Source organism: Salvia splendens, chromosome 4, assembly GCF_004379255.2.
Source record: "Salvia splendens isolate huo1 chromosome 4, SspV2, whole genome shotgun sequence".
NCBI lineage: Eukaryota > Viridiplantae > Streptophyta > Magnoliopsida > Lamiales > Lamiaceae > Salvia > Salvia splendens.
The window spans coordinates 11,214,654-11,232,485 of record NC_056035.1 but is presented as its reverse complement, the minus strand read 5'-3'; the positions used below and the strand labels follow the sequence as shown (position 1 = coordinate 11,232,485).

General features: G+C 37.4%; 1 protein-coding gene and 2 long non-coding RNA genes across 3 annotated transcripts; 2 read left to right on the top strand and 1 right to left on the bottom strand.

Moving 5' to 3' along the window:
• Positions 1-4,455: 4,455 nt before the first annotated feature.
• Positions 4,456-4,938, bottom strand: LOC121798558. Its single transcript, XR_006050068.1, has 2 exons — positions 4,797-4,938; positions 4,456-4,681 (listed from the first exon to the last, which is right to left on the bottom strand). It is a non-coding gene; the product is annotated as an uncharacterized LOC121798558 (long non-coding RNA).
• A 206-nt stretch (positions 4,939-5,144) lies between these two features.
• On the top strand, positions 5,145-7,846 carry LOC121798559. Its single transcript, XR_006050069.1, has 3 exons — positions 5,145-5,237; positions 6,521-6,583; positions 7,653-7,846. It is a non-coding gene; the product is annotated as an uncharacterized LOC121798559 (long non-coding RNA).
• Positions 7,847-11,039: 3,193 nt separating this feature from the next.
• LOC121799485 lies at positions 11,040-11,796 on the top strand. The gene has a single exon (XM_042198873.1). The coding sequence runs from the start codon at positions 11,091-11,093 to the stop codon at positions 11,568-11,570; it is 480 nt and encodes a 159-aa protein (XP_042054807.1). The 5' UTR covers positions 11,040-11,090; the 3' UTR covers positions 11,571-11,796.
• Positions 11,797-17,832: the final 6,036 nt, after the last annotated feature.

The following is a 17,832-nucleotide window of genomic DNA, read 5'->3' as shown; positions in this document are numbered from 1 at the left end:
AGGTTATGGATTCTACCTTCTTGTCGAGCTGCGGAACAGCGGCTGCGGGCTGGAGTTGCTGTGGCTGAAGGCCCTCGCGCCGCTTCTTCTGCAAGTTCTCCTCCTTCTTACTCTTCCGGATCTCCACCATGTTATCCTCCCGGCGCCGGCGGCCTTCCTCCGCGTCGACGGCCACCTTGTACCGGTTCCGGCGGACCTCCGTTCTCGCGCTCGGCCTCAACGACATTGTTCCGACACACCAAAAAAAGGGAAGGAGAAATCAGAGAGTGCGAGCGAGCACACCAGTTATTTGTAATAAGTGAACGGCTTTTCTCCGACGGAGTATGATTAATTATAATTATAATTTGGATTATTTTAGACAAAGAAGATTTGGAGTGTCGAGTCGAGTCTGTGACTGTGAAATCTGGGCTTGTTTGTGTGATTATTTATGCCAATATTGATTTTTTGAAAATGGCTTCATATTCTTTCATTTTCCAGGTTTCTACCATTAGGCCCAACAAGTAAATGGACAACGCCCCACCTGACTCGGAAAAAAATCCACTAATAAGATCACGGCCCAACCAAATGGACAACGCCCCACCAGGCTCGAAAAATCATTATCAACATTGCTAAAATATCAGACTTATTTATTAAAAAGAAAAGATTCAAGTTAAGATATACCGTAAGTATAATATTTTTTACTAAAATATATGATAATAATATGAATTTTCATATATTGCTGTATATCCTGAAATGCCAAAATTTCTGTATATACTGTAAATTATAATATATACCGAAAGTTATGATATATTGCATATATATCAACATCAATATATACCGTAAAATGATATAAATTGTGAATACAAATATATTGTTATATATATAATAAATATGTTTATAATGTTATATAACGGTATCGCAGTAATACCTTACCAAATCCAGTATGTCGTAAAACTCGGGTAAAACATTTTTATCCAATGTTATCAGTTTTTTTTATTTTTAGACTAGTAGTGGTAGTAGTATTTAATTGTATTTGAGTTTAAATATACCCAGTTAAATATTCTACAATCTAAGAATATAAATAAGTTTTCTCATTATGCATGAAGAGATCATACGTTGGTATATATTTTAGACCTTGAGCTTTATGATGCCATATGATTTATATCTTTAATTTATTTATATCTGTATACGGATGATTAATATCATGTGTCATCTAATAATATAGATAATTAATCTAATAATGTATATTTTTAATAAAATAATTTAGCCAGTTAATATAATAATATAGATTATTAATCAATAATCATCTAATAATGTATATTTTTAGTAAAATAATGTACTCCCTTCGTCCCAGATAGTTTGTCCCCCTTTCTTTTTCGCACTTGTTGCAAAAATAATAATAAATAGTTATAGTGGAGAGAAAGTAAAGTAAAAGATAGAATAATGTAGAGAATAGTTTTACCTACATTATTCTTTCTGTTATTTTACTTTCTCTTAATTTTACATATTTATTATTATTTTTGCAAAACGAGTGCGAAAAATGAAGTGAGACAAACTAAATGGGACGGAGGGAGTAGCATTTTAGTCTAACAATGTAGCTTGACTAATAATGTAACATCTTATTCTAATAATATTGATTATAATAACCTATCAATCTAAAGATCCAAGGATTGTGATTTCTGTTGGTATTATATATACTAAGAGGACCTAATACATCACATGGATGTATTCATATTCATATGTGCATATATTAAAAATATAAGTTTGTTAAGAATAAAAATACTACACCATAAAGATGAATTTTCCTTGTTAGCTTTTAGTTGGATTGACCCAATGTGGTAGTCCAAATCTCGAATGCTTTGGGTTATGATTGAAATTTATACCTTATTAACCAACTATCCAAATAGGCTATCCCAAACTCATTGAACCGGCCTTATTAACATCCACATTCCAGATAATAGTAGTACAGTACTATTTAAATTACATCATATATCATTAATGTCTTTTAAAACCATTCCATTTATCAGAATAAAAAATAATTATAGCTGTCTTATTAATGGCTAGGTGGACACATTATCACAAGCAAATTTATAATCTAACACGAAATTATTTTTAAGCATACCCAAACCACTTCACTTATGAAATCAAGTTTAGGGAAATAAAAACATCATTTTAGTCTAGTGTACAAATCATAAAAAAAATTCATTTCGCTTAAGGGTGGGTTGGTTAGGAGAAGTAATGGTATGTACCGTACAACAGTATGCATATTTTGTTCATGTTAAAGATAGCTGCGCCGACAAACATGCACATATGCAGACTTTTCATAATCTTTCACTCCAATGTTTTTTCAAACACATCCAAATAAATCAATGGTATTTAAGTAAATCCCACAAATTTCTCACCACAAACAAATATATATTTTCGTTGAAAAAATCAATTGATTTAATATAGATATCACTAATCTATGTTCGTAATGAGTCCATATATTCTTTAAATAGAAAATTAAGAATCAAATAAAATAAGTAGCAATTCAAGATTCAGTCTGCAACACAAAGTGTCCGAATCGGCATCGTCAACTTAATCAATCACAAAAAAAAGGATAAACTATAGAATAACAAAATGATCGAGGCAAGCACGACACTGTAATAAATGTCACATCCCAAAATCAGCTTGTCAAAAATAAGGAAGGCAACGGGTGGCTAGGCCAGGTTTGATGAGGATCGACATCGAGTCGCCACCTCGAAGATGAAGAGGAGGAAAAGGGTAGCTGCGTATAGGTTTTATGGAGTTGAAGGTAGGATGAAAGTTTCTATCACTAAGGACATCCGCAATGGGTGGACGATGGCACGCCCGATGGCGCGCATCGTCCGCGCCATCGTCCGCACCCATTGCGGGTGCGTGCCATAGGGTGCGGACGATAGTCGCGCCCTATACTTCGGTCGCGTAGGATAGCGCGGACGACGGCCATCATCCGCCCCATTGTGGAGGTCGCGGACGATCAACCGCGGACGATGGATGGTAAGGACGATGTTGCAGACGCACATGGCCCTCGAGAAGTGTACCGACCCCGACGAAGCCGAATATCTCCGGGCGTTACTCGATGAGCTGCGTCGGAAGTTGGGAATTGGTCCGACTTAGTTTTTTTTTATTATTAGTTCAATGATGTAACTTTTTTTTTATTAAAACTTCGCCGTTTGTTATTTAGACTGTTTTTTATTTACTCGTTACTTGTTATTTGAAAACAGTTAAATTAATTAAACAAAACAATAAAATGATGATGTGGCGCGTCTTAGGGCGCCCCACTGCAGGTGGGAAGGTAGGAGAATAAAACTGCTGACGTGGCGCGCCTTAGGGCGCCCCATTGCTAATGCTCTAAAGGATTTTGTTGGATCAAGAAGAAGTGCTCTGAGATTATTCACGGCTATTGAATATTATTCTATATGTACTTCCTTTTTATTCTACAAATATTTTTTTTGTTTTGCTTAAAGTGCTCTGGAGTAGTACATACACTAATTAATTAATTTATTAATTGTTGTGGTGAATGTTGATCTCACAAAGGAATTAATGTACTCTTTATTTTTCTTTTGTAATACATTTTCTTATATTTTACATTTGTTATCTCGTGTTTCGAAGTGAAGTGAAGTAAAGTAAAACAATCTCAAGTTTTGAAGTATATCGATACATCATACACGGTATACTTATATGCATATTATTAGTAGTAATTAACTTGCTATTAGCACATTAAGGAGATAAAAATACAAGATACATTATTTTTCTAAAATATGGGAAAGAAATCATTTAAAAATATATTTTTAAAAATTTTGTACTCGTTTTCCAAGAAGAAGAAAATTTCAGTTGCTTATTGATGTTATAATTGTTTCCTTATATATACAATATATAATTGATTTATTGGCATACTTGACCTAAATTAATTAATTATTTTTGTTTATTTTTTAAAAATGATGTTATGTTTATATACTTTATTACCCTTTACATTAAATTATTCATTAATATACTTGATTAAGGACATTGCTCTAATTATGCGTATTCAATTATTTTGTTAACATACAGCCTTTATATTTATGATTGACAATCTTTTTTTTATCTCATCTTTCTATTCATTTGTTTAAAGACACATATTTAAAGTTTTAAAATAGTGTAATTCCATTGGTTCATATTTAGTGTTCAGTTATCTATCTAATAAAGTAATAATATATTTATTAGCAAATACTTTATAATGGATTTCTTATCAAATTAGTTTTTATAATTTTAATTTAAATAAATTACTAAGTCTACATAATTAATATTTGTTCTTTCCAAAATTTAATCTCTATATATTCTTAATTTTTGAAACGTTACAATTGAACCTCGATAATGTAACACCCCGAGTTTTCGTGCACGGATTTTTGGAGTATAAAAAAAATTTGGACGAAGAGAATTAAAGTGCAAGGAATTTAAATTTTTTTAGAACTATAATTGTTGGAAAGAGGAAATGCCAATTGATCAAATAGAATGCTCTACACCTTATTATACACCAGAAATGAATAGCTATATCTTAGCTATTCTAAAGGACAAAGTCTACAAGTTTGACTCTAGCTATAAATGGTAATGGAATCAAGGAAAGCTTGAGCATGAGTCATCTTCTCTTTCCCTTCTCGATTTTAAAACACCCACAAAGCTCCAAGGAGATGGCCAGCTGTACCTGCAAGATTAATCACAAAAATGAGGATTAGGAGATGAGCTCATACATAAAAGAGTAAGGAAAATCCCCAAATCCAAGGCTGAAAGGTCAGCCTACAATCAACCCCAAGACTTACACCATTTTGAAGTAGACAACAACATCACAAGGCTCAAAAAGAGAGCAAGCTGGCGGCCAAAAATAGGAGCCTTTGCCCCCAAGATTGCAGGCACAAGATGCCAAGGAGGACAGCCCCAACATTCATCAAATTAGTAAGAATAGCAGTGTCACCAAGCTCGAAAGGGAGCTGAGGAGCAGCCCCGAAATAGCATATCACTTTCCAAGGATTACACCAATTTAGTAGTGAAGCTTTAAACCCAAAACCAAAAAGAAGAGGGAATCTTTAACCCAAATTAGACACAAAATGCCAAGAAGTTTTGGCTATAAATACCAGCCCATCACCACCTCCTTCCTCACACCTCTCTCTAAATTCACAAATCACAAGAAGTGCAGCAAGAGAGGAAGGAGTGGCGGCGAGCTTAAGGGCAGTCCGGCGTTCGAAGGAGTCGTCGAGAAAGAGGTAATACACTAGCACCGTCTCTGCATTATTTCGGACATCATACTTGGCTCAAGAACATAGAATCATAGCTATAGAAGTCTCATGGCTGTAGCAAGTATGGATTAAGTATCTAATAGAGAGAGATCTTAATCAAACCAAGCTTGATAACTTAGACAAGAAAGTGAGTGCATCCTAGTGAACTTTCAAGAGTTTAAAACCAAACAGTAAGCCTCTCCCAACACCAAATAGTCACACCTCACACTAACTGCCCCAAGGACTCAACAAAGTAGTCTAAGCAATGAGAATTAAAGAACTTAGCTTTAAGGCCGAGGAGCTGCCTTGGAGACCACCGGCGATGGCGAGGGTCGCCCCGGGGACTTCCCGGCTGAACAGCTCCAGCAGCGGCTGTCCGCCTGTGCAACTGGCAGCAACGAGCAGTGAGGCGGTAGCTGCAGCGGCAGGGGAAGAGGCCGAGAAGGGGCTGCACTTGCCCGAACCCGACAGACGGGGCAGCGCCGTGACCGCTCCATGGAGTAGTGATTGGAGAACTCGACGGAGAGAGAGAGAGAGAGAGAGAGAGAGCAAAAAAACGGCGTGACCGTCGCACACACCGCTGCATAGCCGACGACCGGTCGGTAAGAGAGCAGTAGAGGGGGATCGGAGGCGAGTGCCGATTCTGGAGGAGTGCCGAGATGAGAGGATTCGCCGGAGGAAGGCGAGAACCGGTGATAGGAAGAGGACGGCGATTGATCGCCATATCCGAGAGAAGAAGAAGGGTTATACCTAATTGAGAGATTTGGGGGAAAATGAGTGAAATTGATTTTGGGAATGAAAGTGAATTTGGAGGAGAAAAATTGAGAAGTGTCGATGGAGGAAGAAGAATGTTGGGGGCTGATTTATTTTGATTGGGCCACTCCTAATTATTTAAGGATTTGGGCCACTTTAGTTGGAGATGGGCTACTATAATTATTTGGGCCATTAAATTAATTAAGTTGGGAATTTTGGCCTAGAAGTGAATTAAGGAAAGTGTTGGGCTGAAATTGCTTAATTAAGATGTTGGGGCCAAATTAATTATCTTTGGGCTGGAATAATTGATCAGTGGGCCAAAATAAATCAAAGAGGGAGAGATCAGTTGGGCCGGATGGAATTATTTTACGGAGGAGCTTGGGCTGAAATTAATTTGGTCTTATGCTAGAATTCTAATTAAGTTCTTGGGCCATGATTAATTAGGGGCATGCATTCTAATTAAAAGTTTAAGAATTTTCTTAAGTCTTGTTAGTAAGTTGTGTTGTTTTCAAAAAAAGGTTATCTCCGCGAGCTAAGGTCGGAGTCAGGAAAAATCAAGCTAAGAAGTTTAAGCAAACGAGGTGGGCTTTCAGTTTACTATAAAGTTTTTGCAAAAGTATTTTTAGTGAGCTTTCTATTTATGATGAGCAGTTATGTGGGCTTTCGTAACTAAGTATTTTACGAGCTTTCTATTTAAGATATGATTGTGGGCTTTCTGTTAAAGTTACAGTTTTTACGAAAAGTATTTTGTGGGCTTTCTTTTAATATCCAGCACTATAGTGTGGATATAAAGCAAATGTTTTGAAGTATGAAATATCTTTTCTGAAAAATGAGAATGTGATCATCTCTTTTAAAGTTGTTGTCATGCCAGAAAATATTTGTTTTTGAGACCTGTCTGATAAGGCTATATGCCGAGACTTTTGGCGATGCCAAAAGGTTAGTAACGAATTTGGTTTCCAATAGGACCGCAAATCCTATTCGGAGTTACGTGCGCGAGCGCGAGAGTTTGGCGATGCCAAACATTTGGTAATGAACTTGGTTTCCAATAGGACCGCAAATCCTATTCGGAGTTACGTGCGCGAGGGCTGTGAGCCATTTTCCAATAGGACCGCAAATCCTATTCGGAGTTACGTGCGCGAGGGCTGTGAGCCATTTTCCAATAGGACCGCAAATCCTATTCGGAGTTACGTGCGCGAGGGCTGTAAGCCATTTTCCAATAGGACCGCAAATCCTATTCGGAGTTACGTGCGCGAGGGCTGTGAGCCATTTTCCAATAGGACCGCAAATCCTATTCGGAGTTACGTGCGCGAGGGCTGTGAGCCATTTTCCAATAGGACCGCAAATCCTATTCGGAGTTACGTGCGCGAGCGCTGTGAGCCATCCTAGAGAGAGGCTGGCCGGCGAGGGTGCTTGTGAAGGCGGCCACCTTCACGGCCCACTGGATTCTCAGACATGGAGGAATACATCAAGAACTTAGATTGAAATCGGACTTTTAAGATCACAAAAGAATTTAGTATGCTCGGGCCTTTTAAGAAAACCCTCGTGTGATACTGTTGATGGATGACAACTTATATTTGTATGTTTTGTTTTCGGCACGTGTCCACTGAGTACTCCTGTACTCAGCCCTGCATATGTTTTAAAAATGTGCAGGTTGAGCAGTGATGACGGCGGGCGGTGTTGAGCATAGACGATGAAGATCCTTCGATAGAATAGTACTCGGATGCGCCGTGTCTCCATACACGACGTTATCTGCTCTTGACTCTTCCGCTGCAAAGTAAAAGTCGAGTTTAAAATCTTTGTATCATGCACTCTGATATAGATAAATTCGAGTTATTTCAGTTCAAGTTTCAGTTGTGCCACAGTTTTCCCCTTTCTTCCCCGCTTCTTTCATCCTCCCCTAGTCGCGATCAACCGGACTTTCTATCCTTAGAAAGTGCGGTCGTGACAGATAAAAAAAACAATCATATGTTCTTAACTCGTCTATTTTTTTTATAAAATAGTACTATTAGACTTAGTGGCTCCACTCCACTCACTATGCAACAAATTCAAATTTGATATATAATATGACTAGTTAGAATTTTATGATTTTAATTCTTTACTTTCAAAAATTTTAATTTCTTTTAAAATCTTAATTTTTGAAACATTACATCGAACCTCAATAAAAAATAATCTCACATTCTTAACTCATCTATTTAATATTCGAAAGATATATAGTTAAGGTTTTTTCTTTTTCTTTACAAAATATTAGAGTTATTGGCTCATTCACTATATTATGTAACAAATTAAAATTTGATAATCATACTGATTGAATTGCGGATTTATTCTAATTCTTCATGTTCTAAAATTATAATTTATTTAAATTTTTAATTTTTGGAATGTTACAATCGAAAATCAATAAAAAGAAATAATCACATGTTCTTAAAAGTCTGTTTAATATTATATAGTTAATACTTCCTCTTTTTAGTATAAATATTACAGTTTGCCATATCATGCAACAAATTAAAATTGATAGTGTATGATATGAAATATTAATACTTGTTGAGTTTGCTGTTTTGATTTTAAAATTTTCATAATTTTAATTTTTTTACATTCAAAATTTTTAAATTTTTCGAATTCTTAATTTTATTAATGTTACAACTCAGATCATATAACCATATGTTGTTAAAATTTTAAAGCTATTTAAATATTTTCTTCCTAACTCTTTAAATATAGATAATATTAAAAAAATGAGTATGATTATTTATATTCTTAATTTTAAATCTCAATTAGTTGATAGTATATGATACAATAAAACATTTAAAAATGTGAGTAGTAGTCTCATCCAATTATTTTCACAGTATTAAACAATACCCTAAATTATGGAATATGATCTTATTTTTCGGAAACAAAGTAATTAATACGTATATAGTATCTTGATATATTGATGAAGGGAACAAAATAGTGCATATTTCATGGTATTATTAATGTTAGGGTAAAATAGTCTCAATCAAAAAAAGAATTATGGATAAAAAAATATAAGGACACTATGGCATGAAGACATTATGTCTCTAAATCACTACCCATCAAATTAATTATGTTATTAATAGAGAAAATTGTCATTTAAATTATAACTTTTGGTTGACTTCGGATTTATCTGGTAACTTATAAAATCAACTAATTAAATCATAACTTTTTTGTATTTCTCAATTGTACCATAAAATAAAATTGTGATTACATTTGTCATCTAAATTATAATTTTTAGTTAACTTGTGGATAGTTTAGCATTTTATATTATGATGGTCTATTTCTAGATGATCAGTAGTATTATGTAACGTGTGAAGATATGATGACAAAAAATATAAAAGTCATAACAAAACTCATCAAAATTTTAATTAAATTGATAAATATAAAAAAAATACTAGTGTAATTTAATTGACTGATTTTATAAGTTATGAGATTTACCAAAAGTCCATTGAAAATTATGTTTTAAAAGATAAATTTTCTTTTAATATTTCATTCGAGCAAATAAATGATGATCTGTATTTGAGTTCATGATTTTAATAATCAAATAATACAAATATTTTTAAAAAAAGCGAAATAGCGCGCAGCGTTTTCTCCAGAAGATCCAAGCCATTCATTTAATCAGGGGCATTTTATTAAATTCCAGTACATAAACTGTACAAATATTGGCAGTTGTTAGGTTTAAATTTAAATTATTAGTTGACTGTTGTAAGGCAGGCAATGTTTCAACTTTCTATAATATTTTTATACGAACATAACTTCAGTTTTTATTTTTCGGGTTTATTCGTTAATAATTTTTAAATACCGTGTGAAACCCTGCTATTTTCAAATCTAGGATGCAATTATATGATTCCATAATTCTGTTTCTGTGTGGAAGTTTTCAAACACATTAATGATTAGAGAGAAATTGACAGTCCTACCATTGCATCACAACTCATCCAATAATAAATATTTCCTCGTTTATTAATTTTTCGGTTGTTGCAACACAAAAAAAAGATGAGTATTTCGAGAGTAAGTGGTGATTTGATTTGGGTTCAGTAATACGAGTATATAAAATATCTTAATTAAACAATCGAATGTGATTCAAACCTCCGATCATCTCATATACAGTCATATACTTTGATTGTTATTGAATGTTTAATGTTATTTATTTTGCTCCATATATTGAATAATGAAGCGGCCGTGCTAGAACTATATATAGTTCATATTAATCTATTAAAACCAAATTAAAAGCTCTAAATTTTGGCTTCTTCAAAATGCAGTCAGTGAGCGCTCATGGCATTCAAGTATCAGAATTGTAAAATTCAGTCAAATTTAATTTAAATTTTTCAGTTGATGATTTTTAAACTATGGTGTATACGTGATAGGAACCAATGTAGAATTAACAAATTATGCTTAGCTGGATTATTGCATTTTTCCTCTTCTTAATCAGCCACCGATATTTACCTGCATCCAAAGCTGCATTTCTAAAAAATTAATCGGTTTTCTCTTCTTAATTCTCTAATTTACTAATTATCTGTATCGTTGTAAGAAAGTAGATATATTATTATTAACATTATTAGTAGAATTAATTATACATGACAATTGGTAATTTAATTTTCTTGTCCAAGCAAACTAATTAGCCATAGTATAATATACTACCTAAAATTGCAATGAATTCAATGTTTGAGTACAGGTGCAATTAAATTTGACTTTTATGAATATTTTATTAGTATTATTTTATAGTCAATTGTTGCTTAATTTCCATAATAAGCTACTGAAGGCAGGGGCAATTTAGGGAGAACATAATTATGGCCGCGTATAGACGCGTCGACAACCAGATTTCGCGCCGCCCATTTTACCTTTTTCCACACAACACATCACAATTCACAAATCACAACCACCCTTAAATTTGAAAATATATAAAACAAAAATGAAATAAAATGAAGCTTCTCTTTCCATCGTTGAGTTGAGACCGCGTAACGTTAACTAAATTCCAATGGGCATCTTCTCTATAAATAACACCACAGTTTGGCATCACATGATATCTATCTATCACAAAACAATCACACTCTAATTTACACACACTAAAAAGAGCTATTGGAAGGAATGTCAAGAAAGAATTCAATGAGAAGCCGGAGGGCATGGGACGTGCTCCGGCTAGCTCTGCTGTGGGCCCGGAGGGGCGGCGCATTCAGAAACCGGATGGCTATAAACATGCGGCTCCTTCAGAAGGGGATCAGGAAGCTCCGCCACTCTCACCACCACGGGACGCCGCTCGTCTACGGCGAGCGTGAGCTGTCGTTCGACGACACTCCGGTGATACACGTCAAGATGCACCGCCCTGCCTCGCTTCGATTCATGATTCCATGCATCAAGCCCCAAGTGGACTTCGATTACGATTTCGACTTTGACGATGACGAGATTTATGCCGAGGAGGAGGAAGAAAAAGTGATCGGAATTGGCGAGGAATGTGACGAAGAAGTTGATTTGAAGGCGGAGGAATTTATAGCCAATTTTTATAAGCAGATGAAGCTTCAGAGGCAAATATCGTATTTGCAGTATCATGAAAAAAGATCTACGAATTGATGATCTATTGGAGTTGTGCTGTTTCCATTATATAATTTGCCAATTTTTGGATTCTTTTGTCGTATTTTTGTAGATATACGTTTTGCAGGAAATAAGTACTGGAATTCTTTTCTTGTTTTTCTGTATAGCATATACGGAGAGTATTATGAAATTCAATATTTGTAATAGTATATGTTTTGAAATACTAAAATATTTCTGCTCATTTTGTAACATATAAAGTTATCATGTATTCATGTGGCTAAATTAACCTCGCTGATGATTTATTATTTCAATTATTACTTGCAAACGCATGATTTTTATATTGGGGTTCCAAATTACTATTAAAAATATCACATATTTTTAGTGTCGAAGATTCTAGAAGCAACCCGATACATTACGGAGCTCCGAGAGAGATAAATAGTTCGAGCTGCAATTTTCTCCTCTTATGTGGGCTTCGTATTTAAAAGTTATCATGGCTACCACAGTAAGGTAGTGCTCTCTCTGTCCCATAAGAATATGATTCTTTCATTTTTAGTCCGTCCCACAAGAATATGCACTTTCTAATTTTGGAAAGTCTTTTCTCTCTGATAAGGTGGGACTCATTCTCCACTAACAATACTTCAATTACTTTTTCTCTGTACATCTCTCTTACGTTACTAATTTTACATTAAAACTCGTGTCGTCCCAAAAATACATATTCTTTTGGACGGAGGGAATAATATATACTCCAATACAGCACATTTAATATTTAATAATTCTGTTTAGTTTGTAGTATTTGATTTTACGTCTTTTGTCCCAGCCTATATTTTTTGCTTTGTTTTTGTTTTGATGTCTAGGAGAAAAAATTGCTCACAATTTAAAAAGATAGAAATCCTATAAAGGGCCCAAAATTAGAATTAAAAAGAGGATTCAACCACGAGATCAACTAGCTACATGCCCATACCAACAGCCTATCTGAGATAACGAATTACTTGATAAGTGTTTAGATTGGTGGGAGAAGTTTTCTTTATTTATGAATGAATAATATGTTACAAAGACTACATAGTTATAGGCTAGAAAAAATACACATATGGTAAACCTAAATTTACATTAATTGCTCTCTCTAATTTAGGCACAATATATTCTTGGTATCAATCACATAATATTCTCCCGATATTATGCGATCTCATTCTAACACTCCCCCTCAAGCTAAGTGATGGGATTCCCAATGCTTAGCTTGCCCAATACTTCTCGAAATGACTTCGAATTTACTGCCTTTGTCAATATATCTGCTAGTTGATCTTCGGACTTGACATAAGGCATTTCCACCACCTTTGCTGCAAGATTCTCCTTTATGAAGTGCCTATCTACTTCCACGTGTTTTGTCCTGTCATGTTGTACCGGGTTTTCAGAGATATTGATGGCCGCCTTGTTGTCACAAAATAATCTACAAGGAAGTTCGGAACGGAGATCCAACTCGGTCATAAGTCTCCGCAGCCATAGCACCTCTGTCAGTCCACTCTTGATGCCGCGGAACTCTGCCTCTGCACTAGACAGTGCTACTACCTTTTGCTTCTTACTTCTCCATGTCACAAGGTTACCTCCTACAAAGGTAAAGTACCCGACGGTAGACCTTCGATCATTCAGATTCCCTGCCCAATCTGCATCAGTGAAGCCGTGTATCTCCATGTGACCATGCTTCTCGAACATAAGTCCATGCTCAGCTGTTCCCTTCAAGTATCTGACAATCCTCAACACAACTTCCCAATGCTCCTCTTGTGGGGAGTGCATAAATTGACTCACTACTCCAACTGCATATGCAATATCCGGTCGTGTATGGGAGAGGTGGATAAGCTTACCGACCAGTCTCTGATATCTCCTCCTATCGGTCAACTTTGCGCCTTCCTTTATCTGTAATCCATGATTTTGTATCATCGGAGTGTCTGCTGGTTTGCAATCAATCATGCCTATCTCGGCCAACAAGTCAAGTATATATTTCCTCTGATTTATGAAGATCCATTTCTTTGACCTTAGCACCTCTATCCCCAAGAAGTACTTGAGAAGACCAAGATCCTTCATCTCAAACTCATGGAACAAGTTTTTCCTTAGTTCGGCTATCTCCTCCTCATCATTTCCAGTAATGATCAGGTCGTCTACATATATAATCAGGCATGTGATTTTTTCCCCTCTCTTCTTGATAAACAAAGTATGATCTGAGTTACTCTGTTCGTACTCGTATTTCTTCATCACTTCTGCAAATCTCCCAAACCATGCTCGAGGTGATTGCTTCAATACATACAGTGTCTTCTTGAGCTGACATACTTCCCCATCAAGGAAGTCTTCGGTGAACCCAGGTGGTGGTTCCATGAACACTGGTTTAGGTAACTCTCCGTGCAGGAATGCATTTGTCACATCGAACTGGTGAAGCGGCCAATCCTTATTAGCCGCAATCGAAAACAATACACGTACAGTATTAATCTTAGCCACCGGGGATAATGTTTCAGCATAGTCCACACCATACATCTGAGTGTATCCTTTCGCTACAAGTCGTGCCTTGTATCTCTCTATTGTCCCATCTGGTCTCCTTTTTATCGTGAATACCCATCTGCATCCGACAGTTCTAGCTCCTTCAGGTAACTTGCTTTTAACCCACGTACTATTCTTCATCAGGGCTTTCATCTCAACAAGCATCGCTTCCCTCCACTTCTTATGCTTCATTGCATCCTCAGCTGTTTGAGGGATATCTTCTTCTTCGTACAGTGCAGCTTCAAAAGCTCGAGCCATTTTAGTCAAATTTCCTAGCGCGAAGTTCGCCACCCCATAATGACTTTTCTTCCCTATTTTTTCGGGGGAATACCTTTTGGCCGGGATCCCTCTTGTACTTCGGAAAGGAAGCACGTATCTCCCGGTGTCTCCATCCACTGTGTTATCCTCCCCTTGGAGATCTGTATCAACCGGGTCAGTAATAACAACATTTGGATTAGGACTTGGACTTACCTCGGATATCGTCGGAAGAGGATCGTTTGGGGGCGGATGAGACGGTTCTTGTGGTGAGACGTGCTCGATGATAGTGACCTCCACTGGGTATGTTGAATCCTCACTCGAGGAGCTTGGCAATGGCACAACCCAACTTAGATAGTCCTCGGAGTTACTTGGACCACTCTCCCCCTGACTACTAAGGTGGGTGTGATAAAAGAACTCGGTTTCAAGGAAATTGCAGTTCATGGTGGTGGTGATTTTTCGAGTGGAAGGGTTATAACATCTGTAATCTTTTTGGTTCACCCCGTACCCCACAAAGACACATTTAGTTGCACAAGGTGAGAGTTTGGTTCGTTCATGTTTTGGGATATGAGTATAGACAGTACAACCAAAGACTTTCGGCTGAAGGTTTAGGTGTTCAGGTATTTTGGCTTGTTTGGAGAGGGTATCAAGAGGGGTTTTCATGTTTAGTGTTTTAGTTGGGAGGCGATTGATCAGGTAAATACACATAGCAACTGCTTCTGGCCAAAAAAATGTAGGGACTTTGGATTCAATCATTATGGCTCGGGTCATCTCTAGAATTATTCGATTCTTCCGTTGAACTACCCCATTTTGTTTGGGTGTATATGCACAAGAGGTTTGATGAATCACGCCTTTGTTCTAACAAAAATTGGGTCATAGTACTGTTCACAAATTCCCTCCCATTATCTGACCTAAGGGTTTGGATAGTGGTATGATATTGTGTTTGGACAAGTTTAAAGAACGAGACAAATTTATCAAAAACATCAGACTTGTGTTTCAAAAAATAAATCCATGTCATTCTATTGCAATCATCCAACAATAATCACAAAATATCTAAAACCATTCCCACCAATAGTAGGTGCAGGACCCCAAACATCAGAATGTACCAAAGAAAACATGGATTTCACACGAGTATTTGTAGGTTTAAAAGACTGTCTATGGCTCTTGGCCAAAACACAAGTTTCACACGAAAAATTAGACGGAATCGAAAGGTTCGGGTAAAGCAATTTAAAGTAACCAGGAGAAGGGTGTCCTAGTCTTCGGTGCCAGAGCCAAGTTTCCTGTTGTGTGGATCCGTGTGCCAGCATCGCACTGCCATGGTGAGCTATCTCGTCCACATAATAGAGCCCCCGTTTCTCAGTGCCACGCCCAAGAATCCTCCTCGTCTGAGTATCCTGTAAAATACAAAAGTCGGGATGCATCAGAAGTGTGCAATTCAATTCCTTCGTCACATGACTAATAGACATCAGTCTCTGAGATAAAGTAGGAACATATAAACAGTTCATAAGCCGAAGTGTAGGAGATATTTCAATTGTGCCCGATCCTTCAACATTAATCAATTCCCCATTTGCAGTTTTAATATAGGATTTCGTGTCCTCATCAAAGTCAATAAAGTCGCGCTTATCCAGGGTCATGGTATCAGTTGCCCCACAATCAAATATCCAGCCCGTTGAGTGTTTATCAGAGATATTATGTACATGAAATGCAGCGGAAACTTCTAGTAGGGGTGCAAATTGATTCTCAGACATATAATTGGGGTAAGTATGAAATTTCTGAACAGTTTGGGGTTCAATTTGAAGTTTCTGGGAATCAGGGGGTCAAATTTTAAAGAGATGGGGTCTTTTTTGATAATTTAGATTCTGGTGGGGTAAAATATTATAATAGCATTTTATAAGATTAGGGTTTGGCACAAGGCCAAACCCGTTACCTCCTCCTTGCGCCGACTTCTCTGTCGACGACTCCATCCTCCCGGCGAAATTGCCGGCGCCCCTTATGTTGCCGCCAGTCGGGTGACTCTCCTGACGCGCCCCCACCCCTGGTCCAGTCGGTTCCCCATTATTTCCGGCATCAATTCGCCGCTGAGCTCCATCACCTTTTACTCCGACGACGAATTTTACCTGAGCCGCCCTTGTCTTTTGTCGTTCTTCCCACCACTCCGGATACCCCAATCTTTTGAAGCACGTTTCCCACGTATGCTTCTGTTTTCCGCAATGGGAACACCACAATTTAGAGGTGTCGAGGCACTGATTTCCCGATCGGTTGGTGGCGGAGGAGCGCGGTGGTGCGCCGCGGTTCGATGGTCGCTGGTTCTGGGTAACTGAGCTTTGTCCGATTGCTGCGAATCCGTGTCTGATTTCACCCCCAAATAACAAATCGGCATTGTTGTCGTTGGCTTCTTCGGTGGGTGACGGCGATGCCGGTGGCATGATTCGACGTCGAGCCGCCTCCGTCTTCACCCATCCGTAGGCTGCCTCCACTGATGGGGTCGGTTCCTCCTTCAAGATGTCTCTTCGAATCGAATCGTATTCCTGATTCAACCCGGTCAGAAATTTGATCAATCGCTTCTCATTCGAATGGATTCGAAACTGATCGATTCCCTTATCACAGCAACTAATCGGCTGCTTCTGGCTTCTGTCAATGTTGATCCATAGCCCATGGATCCTACGGTAATAAGTCTCCAGATCGAGGTTTCCTTGTTTGATGTTTATTGCCTTCTCTTCCAGGTCGTAGATGAGGTACTTGTCGGCTTTGTTTTCGAATGTCACTGCAAGGCTGTTCCATAGAGCCTTGGCAGTGAGATGATGGGCGAAATCTGCTACAATATCGTTTTCAATGTTGTCAACGATCCATGAAAACACCACTAGATCATTCTTCTCCCACTCGTCGAACCCCTTACTTCCCGGTTCAGGGGGGTCGTTTCGGATGTGCGAGTAGGCTCCTCGGCCTCCTATCTTTACTTTGATCAGCCTTGACCAAACGAGGTAATTCTTTCCATTCAATTTGAATGCTACTGTGACGCTTTTGCTATTTCTTAGACTCACGATCTGCTCCGGATTATCCTTCTTGTCTTCGGTTTCTGACATATTTTGGTGTAGGTTTCTGGGCTGGACAAAAGGTAGAGATTTGGGTTTTTTTTTTTGGCTATGATGAAACGTTTCTGAGCCAAGGTCGTTCCTGCTCTGAGGCCATGTTTAGATTGGTGGGAGAAGTTTACTTTATTTCTGAATGAATAATATGTTACAAAGACTACATAGTTATAGGCTAGAAAAACTACACATACGGTAAACCTAAATTTACATTAATTGCTCTCTCTAATTTAGGCACAATATATTCTTTGTATCAATCACATAATATTCTCCCGATATTATGCGATCTAATTCTAACAGTAAGTATTGTCTAAATATACGTAATATAGTAAATGGCCAAATGGGCGGGGGTTCCAAGAAACCCCCATATACCACGTAGGTCAGCCTCTAAGAGCAGCCGCAACGCGAGCCGCCGGCGTTCCGCGTTTCGTGCCGGC